The sequence below is a fragment of the Clarias gariepinus genome, chromosome 18 (genome assembly GCF_024256425.1).
Source record: "Clarias gariepinus isolate MV-2021 ecotype Netherlands chromosome 18, CGAR_prim_01v2, whole genome shotgun sequence".
Classification (NCBI taxonomy): Eukaryota; Metazoa; Chordata; class Actinopteri; order Siluriformes; family Clariidae; genus Clarias; species Clarias gariepinus.
Genome location: NC_071117.1, coordinates 24841675 through 24858302, shown reverse-complemented (window position 1 = coordinate 24858302; position 16628 = coordinate 24841675). Strand labels below are relative to the sequence as shown.

General features: G+C 35.9%; 1 protein-coding gene across 5 annotated transcripts in view; it reads left to right on the top strand.

The window, feature by feature from the left end:
- The first annotated feature begins 4707 nt into the window (after window positions 1–4707).
- The window catches only part of fn1b (fibronectin 1b), a 36903-nt gene continuing 24982 nt past the window's right edge, over window positions 4708–16628 (top strand). For 3 of the 5 annotated variants that reach the window (XM_053477211.1, XM_053477213.1, XM_053477209.1), the window contains exons 1-12: window positions 4708–4972; window positions 7153–7278; window positions 7586–7723; window positions 8304–8435; window positions 9552–9689; window positions 10057–10227; window positions 10961–11158; window positions 11513–11695; window positions 13063–13239; window positions 13895–14047; window positions 15080–15208; window positions 15514–15654. In XM_053477211.1, the coding sequence (XP_053333186.1) occupies window positions 4840–4972; window positions 7153–7278; window positions 7586–7723; window positions 8304–8435; window positions 9552–9689; window positions 10057–10227; window positions 10961–11158; window positions 11513–11695; window positions 13063–13239; window positions 13895–14047; window positions 15080–15208; window positions 15514–15654 (1819 nt within the window). In that variant the 5' untranslated portion in view covers window positions 4708–4839. The remainder of the gene's footprint in view (window positions 4973–7152; window positions 7279–7585; window positions 7724–8303; window positions 8436–9551; window positions 9690–10056; window positions 10228–10960; window positions 11159–11512; window positions 11696–13062; window positions 13240–13894; window positions 14048–15079; window positions 15209–15513; window positions 15655–16628) is intronic. The other 2 variants (XM_053477212.1, XM_053477210.1) reach the window with 1 other exon arrangement.

Below are 16628 nucleotides of genomic sequence, written 5' to 3'. Positions count from 1 at the left end.
AAAACCCAATTCTTTAAAAGAACTTACCACATTGTCTAGTCAAACAAAGCTCTACAATTAGAGGGCAAAAAAGCAGGCAAAACATTTGCTGGTCCCTGACTTCCTGCTTGCAGAGGATGTCTGTAATGCAAACATGAAAGGAACATTTTAAAGCTCTTTAATATCAATTGTCCACGTACATGTCACATCTTATTTAAATGCAGACACACATAAAATTCACCATATTTGCTGTATATACATCACTTAATAGAGTTGATGTTGTTAGACTTTGGGCTGCTCCTATTGAGGGGTCACCACAGCAGACCATTCGATCTGCACAACTGGACCTACAGTACCACTGAGCCAACAATGCACGCACAAAGAGAACTTTTGTAAAATATTCAACTCTAGTATAGCCATTATGCTAATGGAATAAAGTTTTAGCTGTGAAACTAATTATTTTCTCAGCAAAGCTGGTCCGGAAGTGTATTTGCCAAAGTCTTTTCTTGGGTTCCCTTCTTGAAGTTCAGGACAAAGTAATAGAAGCCATTGTCATTGGCTGACACTGGAGACTCCTTAAATAAATGTTAAATAAACTTCAACATATAAACAATTCTAATTATTAAAACTCACTCACTCAGTCATTTACTCATCTTCTACACTGTTAATCCTGTATTCAGGGTCACGGGGGGCCTGGAGCCTATCCCAGGAGACTTAGGACACGAGGCAGGGTACACCCTGGACAGGGTGTCAGTCCATTGGTGAGAACACCAATTAACCTAACCTACATGTCTTTGGACTGTGGGAGGAAACCGGAGTACCCGGAGGAAACCCACCAAGTACGGAGAGAACATGCAAACTCCATGCCCACAGAGAGGAGGGGAATAGAGCCTGGCCAGGAATCGAATCCGGACCCTGGAGGTGCAAGGCAACAGTGCTAACCACTACACCACCGTGCCACCATTATTAAAACAATTATAATAATTAAAAAAGAAAAATAAATTATCATGTAATTTCGACCAGCATGCCATTTCTGCGTGCTTGAGGATAAGGAAAGCGATGGTGTGTGCTTCCTATGTCTGGATCCACTTCAGTGTTCTTAATACCTCCGCCACTTGTTTTGCTTTATTGCTGGAAAATGTGGCACGCTCTTGGCAGACCCAGCCTTTTTTCCCTCCTTCTTGGCCAGCAAACGACTTGGTGAAGCATATAAAACAAAAAGAAATGTCTTTACAATTCCAATAGGAATGAGAGGGGAGCTGTGTTCCTGGAACTGTTGTCCATCTGGATGAGTCAGAAAGACGGTGAGAAAGACAGAAAGACAGACAAACAAGATCTTGTTCATGGCTGGAAGTAGTATGAGTAGTAGTGGAATATTTTCTTAATATTACTGCATTGCATTATACTGGGACAACTAAAAAGTATCAATTTGTCGTTGAACAACAAAATATTGTAGGACAATATAATTAATTAATGACCTCATTTGGTCATATTAATTTATGTTTAATGTATACTTCAACTGAAGATTTAGTTCTAAATGAATGTAGTGCCACCATAATAATAGCTAATTAGTAAAGATCATTTAGTTCCACAGATCCTCTTACAAAGTGTCTCATTTGGTCAGAAACACGTCTGTGGGTAACTTGTGATGTCACTAGTTGATTAGCCTGAAATATGTGCAGGCGTCTCAGACATACCCGTAACAACCATACATCAATCAGAAACTGGTTAAAATGGTTGTCTGCTGATGCAAAATTCACATCGCAAATCTGGAGTTGGAAGTAGCATGTGCAACACATTTAGTTTATTCAGCATTCATCAGAATAAACACCACAAAGTCGAGACTGTAACAGTGTGCCTCGAATGGCCTTTGAACCTGTAAATATGTAAGTGTACAGGTCCGTCATTCTAAGAGGGACATGAATCAGAGGCAAACACCCACACACACAAACACCCACGTGACAGGCAGTGACTAACACGTCCCCAGACAGGTGAACTCATCAAAGTGGAAATCATATAATAAGATAAATGGCTTCTAGGAAATACATGTGTGATTTAGTGGTACTGTGCATACACACACACACACACACACACACACACACACACACAGTCGCACACACACTGGCATGAATACATCTGCTCATACTCATGTTTCAGGGTTTTTTTTTTTTCACTCTCTAGTCTCCTTTATCTCTTTTAAACATTTCGTAACCGTTTTTTGGAAGCATAGAGGTTAATAACCAAACAAAATGTCATGCTAAGAGCTCTAATTATGTATAAAAGTGAATTTGTTTAGAGTTTGACATAAAGACAGAGAGACAAGATGAGTCCTCCTCTCGGGACGGTGAACTTTTCCACTCGACTTTTGATGGAGCGCAGGAGTTCGCTGACAGACGCGAGCTTATCCTTTCCAAAAACCTAATATCCTCAGAGAAACAGCGCGTATCCGAGGCCATGCTAATGGGCTCAGACACATCATTTATCATCTCAGTAAAGATTTACTCGGATTTGCTCGACTGTGCCGTACTGACGTGCTATTTTGTGTCATGTAGACGTAGAGTGACGATCTGAAATAAGGAAGGCGTAAGGGAACGTGTTTTGAAACACATGAAACGTTACGTATTAATCAACGTTTACACAAATGAAGTAATCATGAAGTAATTACTTTAATAAAATTTGTTGATTTAATTTATAAGCTTTTTAGCACTTTTTTATAATAAATTCAACATACAACTATCCATTGCTTGCATTGGCATTGTATATGATTTTATGAGAATTAAAGTTAAAGATTAAAGATTTTATGAAGCCTTCCTGCAGTCAGGTTGAGCTCAGACCTTAACTAAGGATAATGAGATTTTAATAATGTTAATTTGGTGGGTTAATGATTAATATCTTATATTCATAGAACTATATAATAAATAGTGCAGTTAGGTTGAGAATGTCCCATCAGGGCATTATATACATGCCACTTTGTTAGGTACACCTGCTCAACTAAATGTTAAGACAAATAAATAATAACCAATCACATGGCAGCATTTAGGCAGGTAGATGAGGTCCAGACAATGTCTTGTTGGTGCCAGAGGTTGGCATCAACAACTGGTTAGACTGGTTACATCTAGTTACACCCAAGGTGTCCCAAGAAGCATCTCTGAACCTTGAAGCAGATGGGGTACAAGCAGCAGAAGCTGAACCACAGAAGACTGAAGCTACAATTCACATGGGCCCACCAAAAGGGGAAAAAAACATTGCAGTTTTTTCCAATTTTGGTGGGCTCATGTGTAAGGCTCACCAAAATTGGAAGGCCGTTTTCCATTTCCATTTCACATTAGCATATCTTCTGTTTCACTGGGCCGATTGTGACGAAACAAAGCCTACTGTACATGTTACCTCAAGCTCATAAATTTTCATTTCATTTTTCTCATTAGTTTTTATGTGATGCATGCACAAACAAACAGACAGACAAAAATTCCAAAAACATCTTTGTGTTCTAGTGCTCATCTTACGTCCCTGCAAATATTTTTTCCGCAACTCTCTTCAATGTACAGACATGCCAACTTTACAGTTTTATTTTAAGTATATATATAATATTATATACACTACCAGTCAAAAGTTTGGGGTCACTTTCTAACTCCATGATGGTTCCTGATTTTTATTTCTTTCTACATTGTAAAGGAATGCTGAAGGCGTCCAAAAAAATGCATTAATCTCCTTTGAACAGTTGATTTTGAGATGTTTCTGCTACTTCTGCTCTGTAAAGACTTCATAACGCCTCTAATCTGAGGTGATGTTAATTGGTCATTTTTCAGGCTGATAACTCTAAATGAACTTCTCGTCTGTGGCAGAGGTAGGTTTTGGTCTCCAGTTTCCAGTTGAGAGCCAGTTTCATTATGGTGCTTGACGGATTTTGCAAATGCACTTGACAATAATGTTCTTGCAAGAACTATTACAGAAAGGCTGACCTCTGTGTCTTAAAATAACAACTAACTGTTGTTTTTGTTGTTGTTACATAATGACCTAATTCCATATGTGTTATTTTATAGTTTGGAAATCCCCAGTATTGTTGTAGAATGTAGAAAATAAATCACTAAACAAAAGCAAAGAAATTTGCAAGTGACCCCAAACTTTGAACGGTAGTGTATATATAAATATTATAAGCATAATACTGTACATTAATAATACTTTAGTTGCTTTAATTGAGAGTAAACAACTTGCCTATGTACTGTATATGATGAGAGATACAGTATGATCTCAAAAGGTCAACATGTCTTTCAGAAGGCCCAGGTCCAGCGGGATATGACTTTTTGTCACTTTTTTTTTTTTTTTTAAATGCAGTAAATAATTTTCTTAACAGTAAAATGGGGATTTTTAAGGGGAATTGTCACTGTCGTCCTCCACCCTCAGATTGATCAAATGAAAGTTAGAAATTCCTTTCGATCAAATTAGATCATAAAACTGTGGGGGTCTGTTTACTTACTGGTTCAAAACAATGCTTTTATTCAACAGTGTGTGTGTGTGTTAATCTTTTCTCCATGTGCCTGTAACAGCCAGCTGAGTCATTTATGGTCATGGTGGGTACAGAAGATACTCTCGCGCTCGAAGAAGAAAAGAAAAAAGGCCACCAATCAGAGAGCATGGTCCGATAAACCCCGCCCCTTTACAGTAGAGCGCGCAGGTTTGTGGAGTATAAAAGCCGGACCCGAGGCTCTCCGAGCGCACGGTGCTGCTTGGACGTGTCAGGAGCGCAGCCCGCCCAAAGAATACACACCAAGATTTTTTTTTTCCACGTTAAATAAAAGTCCATAAATAGTTTGTATTATACATTAGATTTTTTTTTTAATTAGTATTTTTCTGTGCGCGAATATGAGGCGGTTGGTGCTGCTGGCGCTGTGCGCGTGCAGCGCGGTGGTGTGTGTGCCGAAGACCGGCAGGAATAAGCGACAGGGGCAACAACAGGTGGTCACCCTACCGGAGGAGCTAGCGTACACACACCAAGGTGAGGGTCCAAACGGACAGACTGGAGAGTGTTTCCAGTTAAATATGTGCAATAAATGCCGTTTAAAAAGTCTAAAAACTTAATGCAATATTATAAATACTGTAGGTGTTATACTGAACATATGGACACATCTCCAGCATTTATAACATTGGAATACCATTTAAAGTCTGAAAACCTAATGCAGCAAATCTACCTTTCTTTAAACATTCTGTAATGTTTTGCAGTATATTTAACAGTTGCACTGTTAATAATATATGATTTGTTTGATGTGCTAATATACATGTATCTCTGTGTGTGTGCGCGCGCTTATCTGTTATATGTACTGTTATGAAAGACCAAAATTATAGCTATAATGCATAATGCATATATATATATATATATATATATATATATATATATATATATATATATATATGTTTTTCACCTATTTTATTTGTGTGTGTGTGTGTGTGTGTGTGTGTGTGTGGTACTATGTATATGTGTTAATATGAAACACCAACCATGCAGCTACAACACTTTAAAGTTGCTTAAAGTAGCATGTCCCTCAATCAGGACATGTTTTATGTTTGATTTGTTTACTGTAGTTTAGCTAATTATGTTCTTTAAAAGTTATAAAACTAATTCATGTAGATGTTTTATTTTATGTAACATTGTTAAGGCACAAAATCTAATTTTATTGCTAAACAGTTATGCAACAGCCAGGGTGGGTATTTGGACAATAAGTTAGGGTTTCTGTTTGTCAAAAGTAATAAAAATTAAATTTTATAAATTCAAAATAAACAGCATTTTTGGTTTTAGAATGTCATTTTATCTTGGTAAAATATCTAGGTAATTGTGTACAATACCAGAGACTGGTCATATTTGCACATTGAATTATGACTTCTTTCACCCCCAAATTAAACACAAATGCTTGATTTAAACAATATTGTTTAGCTACAACATTTCATTTAAGGGTAATAAAATGCTATTGCACCTAAAATATATTCTTTATATTAACATTAAACAGCATTGTTTAGCTACAGAATGTCATTTTTTCATGAATAATGTGTAAAATAACAAGGAGAGTCCATCTATACACAGTAATTTATGACATATGTTGCTCAAAATCGTTAAAGCTCATTTTATTCCAAAGAAAAATGCCAATATTTGCTACCCAAAATATCACTGTGTGGATACAAATCTTATTTTATTCATAAACAGTTGTGTAACAACAGGGTCGAGTCAGTATTTGCACACTATTTTGTAACTAATGTTACTCAAAGACAGTCCTACTTAACCCCCTCAAAAATCAATACCAGTTCTTGTTGTAAACAACATTGTATAGAAAAAATTTTTTGAAAACTTTGCTACTTGCACCTTGACATGAAAACGCTAATTCAATTAATTTATAATGAAATTTCTTTGCCAGCTATTTTTATTATTGAATTTTATTGGGTTTATTTTGTTGCTGCAGCCCTACTGTAATTTACACAATTTGAAAGCTAATCAAACATACACCACATGAAACTTTGTAGAGAAAAGTTACATGCTAAAGGTACAAAAGTGCACTTTAAATGTTTATATGAGTTTATGTGCTTAACACTTTTTGAATTGTTCTTGAAATTTTGACTTATATTGCAGGAAAAATTAAGCGTTATTGGGATTAAAACAGTTTGTAGGCAAGACTTTACTCAATTAGGTACCACAAATCTCATAGATACACTTGATACCCATGGTAGGATCTCTTTCAGACATCAGTTTTCCTCTCCTCTAAACAACTCTTAATCTGTATTTCATTAACATGTACAAAGCTGCACAAAAGCACTCAGAACTCATTATTTTTAATGCTGATAAAATTTGCTAAACAGACACTTCTATATGATTGCTGACTCCTGGGATAGATGAATAGGTGACTAGTGACTAGTGTCAGTCATAAATCAGTCATGAAGTTAGCAATATAGCAATATCAATATCTTTGCACTAAAACATAAAATGTAACTCATTAGAAAATCTAATACTTAATTGGAAGTGGGCCCGCACATAAACAATAACTTAATTGATTTACAAGCTGTTACAGAAAAACAGTCCAAGCTTGGACCATGTTCTGATTCCTGATCACCTATAAAGTTGGCAATGAAATAAAAAACTAGTGACTAGTTTCAATCCTCAGTGGCTTATGGGTAATTTTCTTTTTCACTCAGCTGGCTGTACGGAAAATGGGCGTTTTTACAAAGTCAATGAACAATGGGAACGACCCTACATGGGCAGCACTTTACTGTGTACGTGCAAAGGATCGTCCGGCGTCCAGTGTGAATCCAAACCTACAGGTGATAATAAAAACAACACTTTCTTTATGTTGCTTTGAATACAATCCTTTTGGAATTACACTGAACATGAACACATGGACTCAGATCAGTTCTATCAGTTCTAACTGATCAGTCTATCAGTTTCTTTTTGTGTTAAAAAATAATGTTATTTAAAGTAACATATGTAGCTTTAGTGGCAGCCATTTTAAATATGTATATTTTTATTGATGGTGCTATTGTAGTTGCATTACCTTAGCAAATAAATAAGTTAAACAAGGTAAACTGTGTTCCATATATTCCTTTAACCATGCTGTTTCTGTTCATTTAGCTGAAGAGATGTGCTTCGATAAATTCAACGCTAGGTCGTACCGCGTGGGCGAGACGTACGAGCGGCCAAAGGACGGGATGATCTGGGACTGCACCTGCATTGGCTCAGGTCGAGGCAAAATCAGCTGCAGTATCGCAAGTGAGTCAAGTTTGTGGCAAATAAATGAAAGATTCGTATTTAAAACAATACTATCGCAAAATGAAATGAATGAAATCAACCGAAACAGCCGAATGGTTGTTTTCACAATGCCTGTATACATAGTAATGTAAAAACATTATTTTACAAGCTAGACTTAGAGTAAACAGTCTAACTTGAGCTAGCTATATATCACACAGAGTAAACTAGACTTATAAAAAACAGAATAACATGAACTAGCATTTAAAAAAAAAGTCTAAATTATGACCTAGTATTAAATCTAACAGTATAACCAGTGAACAGGCTTAACTTTGAACTAGCCAGTACAACTTGCCTTATTATAATACTATTCTGATTAACATAAAATACCATGAAGAAACCAGGCTAACTTATGAATTACATTAAAGTAAACATGCTAACTTACAAACTATTTATTGTTCATTAGTCTGTAAACACACTAATCCATAAATCATTAATATTATTATTATAATAATTTAGTTTTACATTAAAAGTTTTTAGTTACATGTTGAAGGAGTTTTTGGTCTGTCTCATGACATGGTGTCTTGTTTCATCTTTGCGACAGATCGTTGTCATGAAGGAGGTCACTCATACAGAATCGGCGAAACCTGGACTCGACCCCACGACACAGGCGACTACATGCTCGAGTGTGTGTGCCTCGGAAACGGAAAGGGAGAGTGGACCTGCAAACCCATTGGTAAGCATTTAAGAAATATCTCAGGTCAAAGGTCAACATGGTCTGACTGGACAGATACTGTTATCATCAAACTTTAATTATCACTGGGATAATGTAAGGAAATGTGAAACACTTACCTGCAACTAGACAATCTCTCTCTCTCTCTCTCTTTCTTTCTCTTTCATGCTCTCCCTCTCTCTTTTTCTCTCTCTCTCCTTTATGTATAGACTGATATAGTAGTGTTGAGAATTTAGGATTCCACTAAAGCAGGGATAATGTTTAATCTCAGAGCAAATACTGAGAGGACAGTGGTCAGCATCAACAGTAAAACAACCACAAACAAACCCACTAACCTTGTGGGTGGAAAATAAATGCTTTATTGAGAATTTTTATACAGAATTTAAAATATAATAGATATATAATATTATGTTTATGTTAACATTGAGTTAAATTAATAAAAAGAAACATGTTTAATTATATACTTATATTACTATATAAAGTACTATATATGTACTTTATACTCAATTATATACCTATTATATAACTAATATAATTGTTTTATTAATATTGCCCAAATACTAAAATATATAGATATTATATATAGTCCAAATAATTTCTAAATGTTTACATAATTAGCATTTATGTACTTTTATGTATTTATTCAATTAGAGTGAAGTCTAAAGAATAAATTGGGCCTTTTAATAGGTCTCAAAAATACAATCCCCATCAAATAAAACTTTAGACCAAATCAAATCAACTGTGAAAACAATTTGTACTTGTGATTGGCATTAAAAATTCTTTTTGACATGGCGATTCGATCTTATCTAGCCCAGTTTACCTGACTTCACCCTATTTTTATTAAACTTGGAAAAATTATATTTGGAGCGTTTCGGGAATTTTATGTTTTTATTTATTGTTATACATCATGCAATAATTTGGCATGAAACATTTTTTTCGTTCAAATTTTAAACTTGATTTTTTTTTTTATTAAACTTGTGTAACTTGACATGTGTAACCATATGCTTTAGATCATAATATTACCAGTGTATCACAACATACACTATGAATTTATTTCTCACTAATATGTCAGTATTAAGACACAATGATTAATCTAAGTTACTTGTGTTAATTTTCCAGCCGAGCGCTGCTACGACACGTCATTGGGCACGTCCTATGTGGTGGGGCAGACATGGGAGAAACCTTACCAGGGCTGGATGATCGTCGACTGCACCTGTCTGGGCGAAGGCAACGGACGCATCACCTGCACCTCCAGGAGTGAGTGATGCATCACAACTTATTTTTGAATAATAATAATAATAATAATAATAATAATAATAATTATTATTATTATTATTATTATTATTATTTATAATAATAAATTGTAGAGTGAGCTTTATAGTCAGTAACTACAGTATTTAGATATACAAATGTATTAGGAAATTACAAGCTACTGTATCTATACTGACACACTCTTGCCTATCACAATTGACTGACGGCAAACATACAGTATATTTAAATAAGGATTTGTTATTGATATTACTTTTTTCTTTTAATTTCACAGACATATTTGCAATTCAATAGGATAAATGAGTAAAGAGCATCGGTAATAATGATAAAAATTTTATTATCATGAATGTTTTAGATCGTTGTAATGACCAGGATAAGAGAAAGTCGTACCGCATCGGAGAGACATGGACTAAAGTAGACTCACAAGGCCGCACGCAGCAGTGTTTATGTACAGGAAACGGCCGCGGCGAATGGAAGTGCGAGATGCACTCGTCTGCGCATACCACCCTGGGTGAGTGCGATACAGGTAACATAGTGATTTATCAAAATCTTTCTATCACAATCATTTCCTCATTAATCCCTCAACAGTGTGCTCATTGACTTAACATACACTGTATTAACGATCATGACATTCATTTTTCATAGCATTAGGAGCTTAAGAAATGGGGACTTATTAGCATTTTGCTTCTTTAAACAACGCAAGAATTTCGATTTTATAATTGTACTTTGGAATTAAACAAATTTAAACTAAATGCAAAGTAAGTGCATTGTTTTAGTATTTGGTATGGAATGAGTTGTTTAATCATTTAATAAATATTGTAAACGAATTTAATTATTAAAAAGCTAAATTATAAAATGGTTGGTAATATAGATAATATGATTTTAGATATATAAAATAACAAAATAATTTTTCAAAATTGACTTAAAATGTTCGTCACACATGGGTTTTCAAATTTTGGAAAAAATATCTTATATCTAATGTCTAAAATTTCTAAATATCTGATTAAATAAACAAAAAATTAATTTAAGTTTACTTTATAATTGTGAAATAATGTTGATTTTTTTAAATTTATATTTCATAAACTTAACATTTCTTCCAAGCCTAATGCATGTACAAATTATTTACAGAAAATGTTACTTTCATATTTTCTCCCCTGATTCCTATTAATTTATTGTTGTTAATTCACCTTTTATGGTGTAGCTCTACAGTGCATCGCTAATATTCTCTGGCTTTATACCCCGCCTTTATTCACTGACAGGTTCAGGCTCAGCCTTGTCTACTGAGGTCAAACCCGTCACTCACCAGCTGACCATTGTGCCCGAGCTGCCCGAGATCGGTGCGTGTCAAACCAGATCTGGCACCGTCTACTACAACGGCATGCGCTGGGTCCAAACGCAGGGCAGCCAGCAGATGATCTGCACCTGCATTAATGGAGGCATCAGCTGTGAAGAATGGGGTACGCATACATTTTAGCTTCCCCTTAATCATCATAACTCATTTATGTCACAGAAACAACAACAATTTTCCTTTTTTGGCTGAATTTCACTATATAACATAACTTTTACAGAGATGATGTTTAAGTCGCTTTGAAATGAGAATAACAAGGGGAAATAAAAGTATTTGAGAAATGGAGCAGTAAACACTAAAAACCTCTTTTAACCTCAGCCAGAAGCTTGAATGATGTTCTGATGTAGAGAAATTCACTGAAGTTTTATGACTTGCTGTTATGGAAGCTTCAACATTGGCTCACATTTTGAATTCCTCCAATTCTTCTGTGTGTGTGTGTGTGTGTGTGTGTGTGTGTGTGCAGACGGCCAGGCACATGTATACGGCGGGAACTCTAACGGCCAGCCGTGTGTGTTTCCCTTTGTGTATGGTGGAAAAACACACTACTCATGCATCTCTGAAGGCCGATCTGATGGGCAGCTGTGGTGCAGCACCACCTCCAGCTACGACACGGATAGCCAGTACTCGTTCTGTACTCAGAGGAATTGTAAGTAAAGCTTTGATTTAACATTTAAACATCTATTAAACTAAAACTAACCTCAACTTGGAGCTGTGGGTTCGATGCCCTAGACTTGATTCAAGACTGAATGATTGGGATTTAAGACGTTAGGTTAGGGATTTAATCCAAACTTGTACTGTTTAGTATTGCACTAAAAATTGTTCTGTTTTTAACCCAAAACCAATTTAAATAAGTACATAGTTGTTTGGGATTTAAATCTTCATAGGGTTTGGGTTAAAGTTACAGCTTTGTTATTGTAGATAAGAATTACTAATGTTTATCTAAGCTGTTTAATCAAAACAGCAAGAACAAGTTTTGGAAATATGTCTTAAATCACAACTGTGAGCACCTAGATTGAAAGGTGAGTAACTGGATTGCACCTAAACTCCCAGCATTGGAATGCTACCCAAACTCTTGATTTAAACCAAGGTCATGGATACTGTAGGTATAATGGATGTAAGGATCATAGTTTTGTGATTGGATCTAAATCTTTGGAGTTTTGGATCGAGTCCATGGACCATAAGATTAAATCTTTAATTGTAGCTCTGGGATTGTACCTAAAGTCCTTTCAGTTAAATTGGAGTAAAAGCCTGTGATTTGGGATTGGATCTAAAATCCCCACTGGGGAGATGGACTCAAAGTCCCAGTTTTGGGACTAGATCTAAAGTACCAACTTTAGGATTGGATCTGAACATGTAATTTTATCGCAGAAAAAATGCTGAACCAATTTTTATTTGCATTAAATGAAAGGTGCTAGGTCTTCCACAAGGTCTTTGAGATTTTTGAGATTCAACCCACATCTCATTTTGTCCCCAAGATCATATCTTTGGAATTGAACCTAAAGTCCTATCCTAAGAACAGATTAAAAAAAAAACCCAAATAACAATTATCATTAGAGCTGTAAACACTTAATTTTTGGAAAGGTTCCATTTTCTTAATTTGTTTTATATCAATGCAGCCAGAATAGGTTAAATGTAAAATATGTGTGTTATTAAATCATTAGAATTGGTAAATAGCCTTTTTTTTTTAAATGAGCTAGTTCTGTCACATGTGCTACCCAGAAACACCACCATTTTGGAAATGAGGTCAAGGGGAAATAAATTCATAGATCGTCACTTTACTGCACCAGGATGTTCATTAAATGTCACTTAGGGACTTCATGACTTAAAGTTAAGGGAAAAGCTGAATAAGAAACTTTTCAGAACATTTAAAGCGTTTATGACACCAGGGTCTCCATGGGTACTTATGGGCTACAATCAAAAGCCACTTTTGGTGCCAGTAGGGCTCTGATCGCTAAGAGACGAGGACTTGCTTGAAGCAGCTGTTTTATATGAGGATTTATACTCTGCCTGCAGTGATGGTGACGACTCGCGGTGGAAACTCTAACGGTGCACTGTGCCAGTTTCCCTTCCTGTACAACGGTCGTAATTACACGGACTGCACAGCCGACGGCCGCCGCGATGGGATGAAGTGGTGTGGCACGACGTCAAACTACGATGATGAACGACGCTACGGATTCTGTCCCATGGCTGGTACGTAGAGACCACACTACCAGTCCACTGCTGTTTTTTCATTAATTATGGGGTAACAGTATACGCTAATGACTGACTAAACATAGTTTACCTGCACAAATACAGTATATTTGATTTGGACTGGTTTTAACTACGCACTATAACAAGCATGCTGGAACAGAGTTGGTCGGCCAGAGGCTTGCACTGAATCATCCTTTTTGTCTGAATCTCTGCCATGAGGTTTGGTTTTATAGACGCGGATAGCTTTTTTATGAAGCCAGCCATGCCGGAGTCCAGGACGTCAAAACCCAAGTGCAGTATTTAATGGTCATTATGTCATTATGAGGGGGAGTCTTTATAAGCGCATAATAATAATTGGCTATAACTAGTCACTGATTTGTATATATCCTGGCTAGAGCTACGTAATCCACCCTTTTTTAAAGAGAACATGCTAAGATTTTGACACCACACACACACACACACACACTCAGGTTTGATTGAAAGCAAATTAAACCTTGACTGTATTTTACCTAAATCCTTGATAAACCTAAGACTGACTATACACCAGACTAATGCCTAATAAGACTTAAACTCAGACTCAGAGACACATTAATCTTTGAGATATACGTAGGACTTCCTGTCCTCGGATTTCACTGTATTTTCTTGTGTTCTCCAGATCATGAGGAAGTCTGCACAGTAAACGACGTCATGTACCGCATTAATGATGAGTGGGACAAGCGCCATGACACCATGGGTCACATGATGCGCTGCAAGTGTTTGGGTAACGGCCGGGGAGAGTGGAGCTGCGTCGCCCACTCACAGCTTCGAGGTGCAAACCCAGACAGATTCTGTAGCTATCATAAATTCCAATTTCATAATTCCATTAGTATTTGTAGCTACCTTAACACAAATGGTATATATGACTCAATCATCCTGCGTCTAACTAATTCTATCTAATACATGTATAATCTAACATATTATTTTAAAGCTATTTTAAACATAAACATTTTCTTTAGTTTTTTATAACCATAACTATGGCTACTGTAACCAAACTTCATATATATTTCTATAACTGTAGCTACCATAACCTGAATTGCAAAACCCATTCTTCATAATTTAAAAAACAATTATTGTATTGTATACAACTCTGTATGTATTTCCATAACTATAGCTTTAAACGTACAACAAACTTTGAATTTATTTCCATAGCTATAGCTACCATAAGTCGAACATTCTAAATATCCCACTAACAGTAGCTACTTTAACCTAAACTTCATAACAATCTTTATCAATATAGTTTCTGCAGCTCAATGTTTATAATTATTTCTTGATGCCTTCCATACCTGAAACTTTTACTTACTATAGCTACCAACCTTGGTGTTTGTTTTTTATAACTAGAGATTCTGTAACTCAGTCTTTTGTATTTACTTTTATACCCATAGCTTCCATAGCCCAAACTTCATGTTTATTTTATAGCATTAGCTACATCATATTATTTTATATAACTCTATCTACCATACCCTAAAATTCATATTATTTTATTAATATAGCTTCTGTACCTCAAATTTTATACATATTTCTAAAACTATAGGCTCCAAAATCCAAACTGTGTATTTCTGTCTGTAACTGTGGTTTCCCGTAACCAGAATGTTGCATCTTTATTTCTATAACCATAGTTTCCATTACCTAATCTTTGTATTTAATTCAACAGCTAACATTAATCATATGAATCAATTAATAAGCTACATAAACTCATAGGTCTGGATTGTTCTGTAGATATTTCAAATCAAACGTTAATCACAACAATGAAAAAACTGTTTTGCACATCAAGAAACCATGACATCATGTTTTTGTTCATTAGATCAGTGCATCGTAGACACACTCACATATGAAGTTGGCCAGACATTTGACAAGCGCCACAAAGAGGGCTACATGATGAACTGCACGTGTTTCGGTCAGGGCCGTGGCCGATGGAAATGCGACGCTATCGGTAATATACACTTTCTCCACATGTGTTTTTTTTTTTTTGTGTGTGTTTAAAGTCTGATGACATTTTTATACAGATTATAGTTTTCTGGGTTGAAAAAGTGCCTCTTTAATTTTTTATTTTTTTTTTAACTAACAATCTAGAGAATAAAAGCTCACAGCTGTCTGGACTTAGACAGGAGGTGAAGTTTAGAGCTTCTCTGGAAATGAAGCCAGCAAGCCAGATGTTTCCCAGCCAGTTTGACAGCTCGAAAAAAAAAAAGAAGAACATCTGCACTTTAGTAATATAAATATTTTCTTCGCCACCAGATCAGTGCCAAGAAGCTGAGACGAAAGTGTTTTATCAGATCGGAGAGACATGGGATAAAGTGAGCCACGGCGTCCAATATCGGTGCACATGTTACGGAAACTCTATCGGAGAACATGCCTGCGAGCCTCTCCGGGCCAGGGGTGAGTTACAATGTGTACCATAAAAAAAAAATCAATATCATCTAAAACAAATAAAAGTCCAATTCATTGAAAGGTCAATGGTACGAGAGTTTTTAAAGCAAAGTTAGGAGTTTTGCACAGATGATTAAGATTTGTCTTTTTAAGATGTGTTAGATTTTTTTATCGCGTTTTTGCTATTCTGTGACAGCAAACACACACACACACACAAACACATACATTTATACTGCAAGAGTGAGTGCTTTCATTTCAGTGCAGTGGAGTATATTAGATCACATAGCAGCTTGTCAGTCTTGCTCTTCCTAAACGACGGCTGTAACTTGGTGTATTTAATCACTGAAGGCAAAGACCAGAGTTTGACACTTCAAAACAGAAAGTCAGAGTTTTCTTCAATATTCCTGAGGCAGTGTGCTTCACGGGAAGCTTGATTCAGAGAGCAGGGCAAATATTTTCTTGGGGTTAAAGACTGGAAAATGTTACGTAAACATGTTTGATCAACAGTTTGGACCTTAGTCAGGTGTTGACGCTGTCAAGCCGCATCCGATCATTAGTCTGTCGTACATAAAAAGGTTCCGTTGATTAATCATCCTTTTTTTTAAGCTCTCCTTCCCAAAATTCCTTCTTACAGTTAAGCACTTTGAAGTGTGGCTGCTTCTTTCTTCACATCTTTCTCCTTTGCTCAGAGTTGTGTTAAGAGAACACTTCCACCCTTCTTATTGATTGAGCAGATCTAAAGATAATTTAAGATTGGTTTATTCAACAAAGTAGACTTTGTCCAGACTTAGACTTGCTTTGAAGTGTCTGAAAAAGGCGTTATCCACTTAAAAGTCACTTTTTTCCTCTCCATTTTTTTGCTTTTAAAGTTAAATCAAGTTATTTTAGTTACTTTGCCAAAGTATTTGCCAAAAAAGTAATTATTTGTGATAAAAAAAAAATAAATGATAAAGAAGGAGCCATGCAAAATGAAGTGGGAAAGA